Source organism: Psittacula echo, assembly GCF_963264785.1.
Source record: "Psittacula echo genome assembly, chromosome: Z".
Lineage (NCBI taxonomy): Eukaryota > Metazoa > Chordata > Aves > Psittaciformes > Psittacidae > Psittacula > Psittacula echo.
In genome coordinates, this window is record NC_137742.1 from 102,694,550 (window position 1) to 102,705,085 (window position 10,536).

General features: G+C 50.9%; 1 protein-coding gene across 1 annotated transcript; it reads right to left on the bottom strand.

Annotated features, from left to right (window-relative positions):
• Positions 1-4,828: 4,828 nt before the first annotated feature.
• FOXL1 (forkhead box L1) lies at positions 4,829-7,107 on the bottom strand (the record flags this gene model as incomplete). Its single annotated transcript, XM_080638251.1, has 1 exon — positions 4,829-7,107. The coding sequence occupies exon 1, from the start codon at positions 5,732-5,734 to the stop codon at positions 4,829-4,831; it is 906 nt and encodes a 301-aa protein (XP_080494377.1). The 5' UTR covers positions 5,735-7,107.
• Positions 7,108-10,536: the final 3,429 nt, after the last annotated feature.

The following is a 10,536-nucleotide window of genomic DNA, read 5'->3' on the forward strand; positions in this document are numbered from 1 at the left end:
GCTGACAGCTATTGTTTCCTCCTTGAGGGAGCATTATTTGAAATGAAATTGCAATAAAAATTATAAGCACTGTTTTCTCAACTGTCTGTTTAGTGGGAAACTTGAATTATTAGTAACACTTTCCAATACACAGAAATTGCCCGTGCAAGAAGTAACTTGCAAATTCTTACTAGATTTCCAAAAATGTGGGAAAGTTTATTTATTTCTCCATGCATTCCTGATTCGCAATGTGCTCTCTAAAAATGTCGCTAAGATTTAGGCTAACCAAGCTCATGCTAAATTTAGCAACTATATTTTAAATAAACATTCTTTACGCTTTACTGAGCCGTCTTTGAAGCAGGCTTAAAACAAATTGCGTTCGCATGAACATTAACAATGTTTTACTTTGGACTAAGTGAATCTGAATAAGTAATAACGTATTATTCATTATAATCCGAAAATGAGATTTAAGAGACCTAATTCAGCCAATTTAGGAAAGATTCCTAGGAGGAATAACGAATCAGACCCATGTTTATTTCTGGAAGCATCCGTTCTTCTCTCCTTGACCACACAAAAGTTTCTTTTGGTGTCTTGTTAGACACTGCAAGCTACGAGCCTCGGTGAAATCAGCTGTGACTTAGCACGCAATGCGTTTGAGGAATCTGGCCCATTTTAAAGCACTTAATGATTTGTCTGGATAACGCACTAAAAATATACTGTGGGGAGCAATTATGCAATGTCCAGACTGATGGATTGCATAACCTCATAGACCTTTTCCATCTGTAACTTCTCTAATTCTGTGATCTTGTCTTCTTGGTCTTTCACTTAAAATCAAGTATGTGATCTGTTTAATATCCAAAATGCTGTCTCCCAGGAGATGTTTTCTGGGTGTGTGGGGCTATGAATCAAGTAACAACATAGATCTCTCTCCCCTTTTCATTTCACAAATTAGCTGCTCTTCATGACGGCCTCAGAAGCAGCTAGCAAGAAGCCAGCGGGTTTTGGTGTGGAAAGGGGTGCTGTCTGCATTACATGGCTTCCTTGCTAGAGGATGTAAAGAGAACTAGCTTTTAAAAGGCGCAAAGAGAGCAGGAAAGTAGAAGCGGTTGCAAAGTCCCTTAGAGTTATGTGACCCTGAAATCAGACATGGGCAGCCATGTACTTTGAGTGACAAGTCTTGAATGTAGCTTCTGTTCACGTGTAAGTACTTTATTACTTTTTATATATGCTACGGAATCAACTTTAAGAGAACACTCACTGAGCGTATTTAAAGACTAGAAGCCCCATTTATGAGAAATTATATTCCTGTATTAATATGCCAAATTTTTACTTCTCTTCATAGGAAACCTGTATTTGGAGTGAAGCCGCTCCATGAACCAAAAGAGTCCACTATGAGCCTCTTCCACTGCGTGCTCTTCTCTGCTCCTATGAGTTAAAATTGGCTGCAGACCTCAGAGACATGAAACCTTGCTTGGTTGGGAGAGGTCATTCCTCTCCAGTGGAACGGAAAGGCACATATATCGCCCACACAAGAAGTACGTTGTTTATCCTGCATCATTGGCTATTTTCTGCACTTCTTCACAGTATTTCAAACTTGTGTTTATAGCCAGCCCCGAGAGGCTGGGAAAGCCAGGAGGGGGAAGATTCCAGGGATGAGTTAAATACTGGGTGGCAGTTTTGTGTTGGGCAGCTGCTTTTCTGGGTTATGAAACAGGTGTGAAACCACAATTATCTACAGCTTGTCAAGTCCTTTGTGTTTTTATGACACGTTGTATGTCTGTCCTGCACTGCCCAGCACCAAAATTCACTGGATGTATAGAGGATTAAAGGATGCTCCATTACATCCAAGTGGCAGGTACTGCTGTACTGACTTGCACACTTATTTCTCCTCCCCAAAGCACTGTTGTTTTTATTGTACCATTACTTCTTCTCCTCTCTATATAAACAGATGACGTGGAAAAGCCGTGTGTGGTTAGTCATTCTGCCTGTTGGCAATAAGACCCTTTTTCTTGGTATTCATTCCCTGCAAGTTACATCGATGGCTTGATCCCAATTAATTGCAAATTGCCGTTCATAACTATTCACTCAATTCTGGGTTTATTCGGGTTAGTGTCACTTTTGTGCAGAGCATGTTAAGTTTACTAATTTTACTCTTTCAAGTGAAACCAAAATCAAGCCCAGTGTGGCTTTTAAACATTGCAGCTGTACTTGGTCCCAAGCCACTACAACAAAAAAGAAATAAAATCAAATGTCACCATGAGCAAACCCTCATGAAAAAATAAATTCCCGTTTCATAGAAAAAGTTGAATCCCAAAAATCACGCCTGTGATAAAAGCATACATGGTGTACATATCAGACTGCAATCCTAATGTGAGAATTAATCCTTCAGATTTGGGGGGGGGAAGTTAACAGGACTTGTCACTGAAAACTGCCCTTGTACAGAAAGGGCCCTAAGGTGGAGGGGATATACGTGTATGAGTAGGAAAGGAATAAAAACCCCGTTTTCAGGGCCAGAAAGGTGCTTTGGGAGCAGGAATAGCAGCTGAGCAGCACCAAAACTGGGGGGGTCACACCTGCGATGTCAAGTTAGGAGGAGAAAAGCTAAAAGAAGGGAAAGGAGAAAGAAAGGAAACCAGGAGCAGGCAAAGGGAAGGAGATGAGCCTGAAGATGTTGGTTCCAAATGCTTAGAGGGGGGATTTTTCTTCGCGTGGGACTGTCCTTATGCTCTCTGCACGCAGAAACAAGTGCCCACCCTCATGACCTAAGCTGGATCTTTTCACTACCCCTGCAGCTTCTCTGGAGTGATGCTGACACATGGACTCTTAAGACTGGTGGTGTCAGCCCCCAGGTTTGAACAGAAACCTTCTTACGAGCCGGCCACTTCTTTAACTGGGTATAATACCTGTCTGGTTACTGTAGCACTGTTGGGACAGGGGATTTCACAGGGGGATAACCCTCTCAGCACTGGTGGGAACACACGTGGCTTTTTGCTCTTTACAAATGGGTTGTTCCTTTTTCATTCCATGCCACAGCTTTAAAGAATGGACTCAATAGATATTTGAATAGGAATTGCCAGAAATAGGAAGCATGTAAGGGATTTTATTTAAATAAAATCCAGCTTGAAAATCTAAATAAAAAGCCTCCATCTTCTTTTTTATTCTCTTTTTTTTTCACAGTAAGAGGCTGTAGCTCTGTCTATCCAGGGATCCATCTGTGAGCATCCTTCCTTTGGGAAGCTCAGCATCAGCTCCCACCTTAGGGAGATTTTCTGTACTTCCTCAGAGGAGGACTCTTTGCCCCGAGTTGAAATGAGCCCCCCTGAGCTCCTGATCCAAATGTCAAGGCAGTTTGATGCCAAAGTTGAATCACAGTGTAACCTAGAAATCCAGATTTACGATAGTCCAGGTGCTAATTTAAGGACAGGCTTCACTAGTGAGACAGGGTAGGAGAGCGGAAAGGGAGGGAAGGAGAAACAGAGCCATTTTGGAAACATTATCTTGATCACAAGGAATGGGTGATTTCCCAGGGCCCTGTTTTTAGCCTCTCCCACCTTTTACCTCTGCTGGCAGTGTGGTCCATTGTGTCATTGCCAGGATATTTGCATCAGAGCTCACTGCTGCATCCAGCAGAAGGCACCACTGCTTTGCCCTCCAGCTTTGGCACAAGCCAAAGGGTGTTTTACAACACACCAGCCACAGTCCTGAACAAAATACTTTTATTGGATATAAGTTTGGTTTCATAATGAAAATCGAGAATATAGACCTTTTTCTTTTCCAAAAGGGCATTTGTCCACTAATATACAAAAAGCCTTTATTTATTGCAAAAAATTAAAAAAAAAGAAAAAATGAGAAAAAAACCGAAAAATAGTATTCCTGATGGCTTCTATTGTGTCTGGATTCTTCCTTCTCGAAGAGAAAAGGAAGCTTTGGAAACATAGCTGATGTCTTTTGTCCGGGTTGTTAACAGAGCTACTTCAAAATGTCAAGACCAACCTCCATAACCCTGCTTCAGTCTTTTTTGGTCAGAAGCAACTGATCCCAACAAGATATGGAAGCTGGCCACATCCCCACATCCACAATGTTTTTGCTCGTTTGTCTTCCTCTCTCTGGCCACGAGTGAGAAAGAAACGCTGTCGCGATATTCAGTAAGCATAAGCGCTAGTCAGGAAAACAACTTGTGTTAATGCCATATATACAGTGCTGAGTCAAAGCGAGCAAGACTGTGCAGAATGAGCCTGGGCAGCTTGGTCTGCCCTTGTTTCAGGCCTTGTTACCTGCCTTTTACCCTCTCAGAGGACTGGACCAATAGAGCAGTACCGAGAATTACTATGTGCAGGCACCCATGGGTATTAATAGCAAAACACAACTCAGCCTCTTCCCCCAGGGATGGAAGGGGTGGGTTTGGGTTTTGAAATTAAAAAACAATAAGAATAAAGTAAAAAAGAAGAAAACTGGAGACCCAAAGAGCTCGGCAGAAACAAGGTCTGAGGAACCTGAGGGATGCAAAGCCTAAAGGTGCAGAACCAACGCGGTGGGGCTGGGGACCAGCATGAGCCCCCCCTCTGCTCCTCCACCACCGAGGGAAAAGAAAACTGGTTTACCTTTAAAAGTCGATCTGGCAGTAGGGGGTGGGAGGCAATCGCTAAAGAAAGCTCCGCAGCAATGCGTGTCTTGACAATGCCCTGAAATCCTGAGTCACCTTTAACATCGCTTTCTTTGGGAGTGCTTTTGGTCTTTACCCACCTGGCAAGGGTTGAGTCCGGTCTCTCCCTCCCATCACACCCCCTCCACCCACCCACCCCCCCCCCCAGCAGATGGGAGGAGGGGTGTTAGTTAATTATGGGGGCAACTACTGCAAATTAAACACCGCCTCGGAGAAGTGGAGAGGGAAGCAGGAGAGTAAGGGGATGCCGATGTGATAAAGCCTCCCGTGCACCTGGGAGTCGAGCGTGAGCGAGGCGCTACAGGCCGGGCCACAGGCGCCGCTGGCGACCAGGGAACCGACGGGGCCACCGACGGGGCCCTCCCGGGCCGCCCTGGGGCCTGCCCCAGAGGGCGGCTGCCTCAGCCCCCTGGCCAGGATGCTCTCGATGCTGAAGCTGCGGCCCCGCGGGCCGCTCTTGGGCGGTGGGGCCGCGGCAGCAGGCGGCCGGCGTGCGGCGGGCGCCGGGGCACCGCCGCAGCGGGGGGGACCCGAAGGGGGAGCCGCTTCCCCCCCGCCCAGCCCCGGCATCCCCTCGTCGCCCGATGCTGCAGCCGCGCTGCCCTTGGCCCTTTTGGGCTCGTCGGGGCGGGCGGGCTGCCCCGGGTTCCCGCTGCCCTTCGGTTCCAGGGGCCCCGGGGCTTTGGGCTTCCTCTTCCTCCGGCGGTAGTTGCCGTTCTCGAACATGTCGAGGCACCGCGGGTCCAGCGTCCAGTAGCTGCCCTTGCCCGGCCGGCCCTTCTCTCGCGGCACCTTGATGAAGCAGTCGTTGAGGGAGAGGTTGTGGCGGATGCTGTTCTGCCAGCCCTGCTTGTTGTCGTGGTAGAAGGGGAAGCGGTCCATGATGAACTGGTAGATACCGCTGAGGGTCACCTTCTGCTCCGGAGCTTCTTTGATGGCCATAGCGATGAGGGCGATGTAGCTGTAGGGGGGCTTCTGCGGGGGGTCCTGTCGGGATATGGCACCGCTGGGGGCAAACCCCAGGGCAGCCGGGAGGTACAGCACGGGGGGGCTGCCCATGGTAGGGAGGGGGCTGCCGTAGAGGTGGCTCATCGCAGGCGCGGTCCCAGCTCCGGGTCTTCCTCAGCGGAGCAGTGTGAAGGGATGGGGTAGGGCAGGAACCTGGGACGAGTCCACCAGGGAGCTATTTGTGTGAGCTCAGATCCCAGCCCTGCCTGAAGGAGCTCGTTCTGCCTCTGTCCCCGCTTCATAGCTCTTAAGAAAAAAAAAAAAAAAAAAAAAAGGAGGAAAAAAAAAAAGTTAAATAATTGTTGTAAGTTTGCTATTATATGTTGACTTAGCACTGGAAAATAAATTGTCTCTGATAAACAGTCGTTTGTGTTCTCAGCCCACCCACATTAATTAAAATTTCATTGCTACAAAACTCCAAGCTCTCTCCACGTGTCTCGCTGGTACCAGCCAATGGTCTCCGGGTTATTCCTTCATTTGTTTATAGAATTAGTCTGTTGATAAGTCTGCCCACCCAAGTCGAATCAAGCTGTGTTTATTTGGAAAAATTTCCGGGCACCCAATATATAAACGCACTGATCTGATGTTTGAAATATCACGTCCACCCTTTGACGCTGTAAGCACACACAGCAGAGCAGGATGTACACTGCTGGAGCTCGGGGAGGAGCAGCCGAGGAGCCTCGCAGGAAAACTGGGGCAACAAACAACAACAACAGAAAAAAAATGAAACAAAACAAAACAGAACCAAAATGCAAAAAAAAAAAAAAATGAAAGAAATTAAGAAAACGGGATGGGGGAAGGGAGAAGGCAGCGCTGCGATGGGGAGGAAGGAAAAGGGGCTCTCTGGGGGCCCGAGGAAGGGGGGCTCAGGTGTGCGGGGCTCCCCTTCGGACCCAGCCCGGGCCCCGAGTGAAGGGGAGCCCCGGACCTAGCACCGAAGGAGAATCCCGGGGGCTGCAGAGAGCTTCATAACGAGGGAATTTGGCAGGACCGGGGAGGAGGGCCAGTATTTGTGAACGCGGGCCTGTTGCTTTATATTATGTACTTTCCTGTTTATAACAAGGAGGGGGATTATAACAACTTTACAAGTGCACACAGCTGGCCGGTGCTTACATTAGGAATTTGTGATGCTCTTTTTCTGTATAAACGTCCAGGTTTGGGGCTGTGTTTTCTGTTGTTGGGTGTTTTTTTTTTTTCAATTTGCTGATGTAACAGCTCTAATCAGAGGCCCCGAAGGATCCCGATGCAATTGGAGGTGTCGGCTGCTTCTCCAGCCCCCGCTGCTCGGACCTGCGTTAGACCCCAGGGGAGACCCTGTTCCGTGAAGCATCATTTCTTCGAGGCAGGGAAGAAGAGGATCCCTTCTTCCTTCAGAGAGAAATAGCCCATCAGTGCAGTCCCACCACAAGTGGTGGGACTTTAACCTGGCAGGGAACGAGGTAAAAGCTCCTAGGCATCCCCCAACACCTTCCGGTGCTGGCGATGTTCCCTGCTGCAAGCCCCCCTTCACCCGGGAGGTTTTTCGCCCACTTCTGCTCCAGTCCTGCCGTTCTCCCAGCAAACCATCGGGAGAAGGGGTTTAACCCCCGGGTTAAAAGCCATCGCGGTGGCTGCGGACCGACAGAAGAGCCCCAGCGGCTGCCAGAGCCGTGCAAGCCTGGGAAATACAGCCGGGGTGCAAAGGGAGAGGGCTTCTCGGGGACAAGAGGTCTCCCCGCTCCCTGTCTGACCCCACACAGGAGGGAAACCCGCCCCTTCGACAACGCCTTTGCCGGTAATGCAGCATCCCTCCCCCTCGGTGCACACACCCGCCACCTCCCGGAAACGGCAGGACCCATTCGTGTCATAAACGCAATAAAACCCTAAATAAATAAGAAAAGGAGACAGAAGAAGGGTTGGGGGGCGGGCTCCCCTTATTTCTACACTGAGGACCAGCATTCCCTGGAAGCACCCTCGCTGGGGCGGGATAGGGCAGAGCCTAGTTGCTCTAACGCATCCTCAGGGCAGCCTGCCGAGGCCAAGGGTCTCTCCCCCTCCACACACACCACACCCCCCCTTCGGGGAGTCCCCCGCTCCTTGGGACACTCCAAGGACGGATTATTAAAATAATAAATACTCGCGTGTACGGCATGAGACAGGCACAAGGGCTCCCTCCCCCATCAAAATTCCTGCTTCCTCCTTCTTTTCCCCTCTTTGCGGTGGGAACTCCTTGGAGGCGGGGATGAGGCTTTTCTCTCCGCTCCTTCTTCCCAGCCTATCTGCTGCCTGTTGTGCCTCTCCAGCCGGTGGCATCGCTGCGTTACCCACCCGAGAACAGCCCTCTGAGCGCCTTCGATGGCGGCGGGCGGGGGCCAGGGAAGCAACCGGCGCGGCGGGGACGTGGGGGGAATGCTGTTACCGCCGCTCTTCCTCTGAACAGATGACGGAAAAGCCGCGGAGTCAGCGATGGAGTAGCTCCTGGACGTGTTTCCCCTTCTCTCCAGCTGACAAGACTCTTTTAAAGTACCAGCAAGGAGAACTCCGGCTCGGGGCCTCTGAGGGAAGCGGGAGCAAATCAGTGCTCCTCACTCCTTACTGTATCCCGGCACTCGGGAGAGCAGAGCGCAAATCAGTGCTCCCCACTCGTTGCTGTATCTCAGCACCCAGGGGGCAGCTTGGGTGTAAATCAGCACTCCCCACTCCTGCTGCACGCCGGCCCCTCTGGGGGAGCAGAGCACAAATCAGTGCTCCCCACTTCTTGCTGTATCCCGGTACTCAGGGGAAGCAGAGAGCAAATCAGTGCTCCCCACTCCTGCTACATCCCGTTTCCTCAGGGGGAGCAGAGGGCAAATCAGTGCTTCCCACCCCTGCTGTATCCCAGCACCCGGGCGGGGGGAGCTTAGGTGTAAATCAGTGCTCGCCACTCCTACTGCATCCCGGCCCCTCGAGGGGAGCAAGGTGCAAATCAGTGTTCCTCACTCCTTGCTCTGTCCCGGCCCGGGGGTAGCGGGAGTGTAAATCAGCGCTCCCCACTCTTTGCTTTATCCCTGCCTGGGGGTAGCGGGGGTGTAAATCAGTGCTCCTTAATCCCGCTACATCCCGGCCCAGGCTCCCTCAGACATGAAAGGCAGGAGCTGCCCACCCGTCGCTGTGCAGGGCGCTGTACATTTGCAAAGCCGTCCGGTAGCGTCCCGGGCTCGGACCTGTATTTCTTCCTCTCTCGGCCCTTCAAGGGAGGACTTGGTGCGCATCTTCTGCAAAGCCCCCTCCAAAGTGACACAAGGGCAAACCGCCTTCCGCAAAACCCTCTTGGCCGGCGCCTTCCCACAAGGGCGTTGAGGAGATCTCGGGGAGATGGGATGGCCCCGGGGGGACCAGAGAGCTCCGTTCTGGGATGTTCAGAGGCCTGGGGGTTGGAGGAGGCCTAAAGGGGTTGTTCTTTACTCGGCTCCTGAAGCCCAGGGGAAAGGGGTCCCTTGGCCAATCTGCGGGCACCTTCCCGATGGGAATGAGCTGGAAAAGGGCCTGCCCCTCCTCCCGAAACCCAGGGCTGTCTGGGCTTTTCGGACAGGTTTGCAAATCTGTAGGTTAACGGCAGCGCCGCAAGAAATAGTATTAACAATAATAAAAGAGATTAAATAAAACCTCATCCACCCTCTTCATCTGCTGCTCCAAACCACGCTGGGCCCCGACTCGCTGCAACCGACCATGCAGCAGCTTCCGCCAGCCCCCATCCCGGGGACCGAGCTTAGCCTTCCTTTATCTAGTCCTGGGTGGAATAATGTTGGTCCTTCAACTGCGACGGTCTGCGGGGCCCGATCCTGCTGTGCAAGACCATGGGCCTTCCTCTTTCCTTTCTCCCCATTTACTCCGGCCGAGTTGAAATCACCTGTCCCGACAGACTCCTACCTCGTTATCCATCTCCATAACTCAGCTTTTAAATGCAGTTCCGAAAACGATTCCCGTGTCCCGCATTTGGCTTTTGCTTGGGCTGCGAGTCCAGCCCACCAAAAGTGCTCCCCCCGGAAAGACGGGGGTCACCGAGGCTCGGTGGAAGGAGACTGAGCGGCCTGAACCCCCGGACAGGGTGCAGTGATGGGACAGTGCTCTCAGCTCCTGTCTTTGGGAAGCGGCTGCATACCCTCCCTGCCCTGATTGGGGGGAGGCCTGCTCCTACCAGATCCCGGTCCCGGGACCTTAGGATCTAATAGCTGGCTTCCATTTTTCTGTCAAGCTCCTGAAAACCTCGAATCCTGAAATCCCGACATCCTCATATCCCGATATACTGACATCTCTGAAGCTAGAGTGCAATATAGCGGGGAGGGGGGGACAGCGCCCGGGGGCAGCTACCCCACGTAGCAGCGTCCCATGGGGACAGGGATGGGAAAAGCCCCACCGGCAAGGAGCTGTGAGAGCAAAGGGGACCCCCAATCCCGGCTCCAGCTGCGCCCCCCCAGGAACTGTCCAGCAACAAGGGGAGAGGGGAGCAAGTTGCAGCGCCTCAGAAGAGCCTCGGCACCAAGACCGCATCACCCGCCCCTCGATATCTAAAGGGTCCCATGAGCGCAGCGCCCTTACCCAGCGTGGGAAGATGTGGGAGCAGTGGTGATCGCGGGATTTCTCAACGCGTGTGGGATAAACCCACAGCAAGCACCTGACTTGAGCCATTCCCAGTGGGAAAAGGGGCTGGACAGGGGGAAGAATTCTTCCTGGTTTGGTGTTGTGTTGTTGTGTTTTTTTTTTTTTTTTTTTTAGTTTGAGTTTTGTTTCTAGAAATTTTTTTTACATTTTTACACTATTTATTGTATTTTTACCCCTTTATTAAATTTATTTCTTTATCCTTTTGCCGTATTTTGCTTTTGCCCTTTATTCTATGTATTTTCTCTCTTTAAAATGGCACTTTGGAT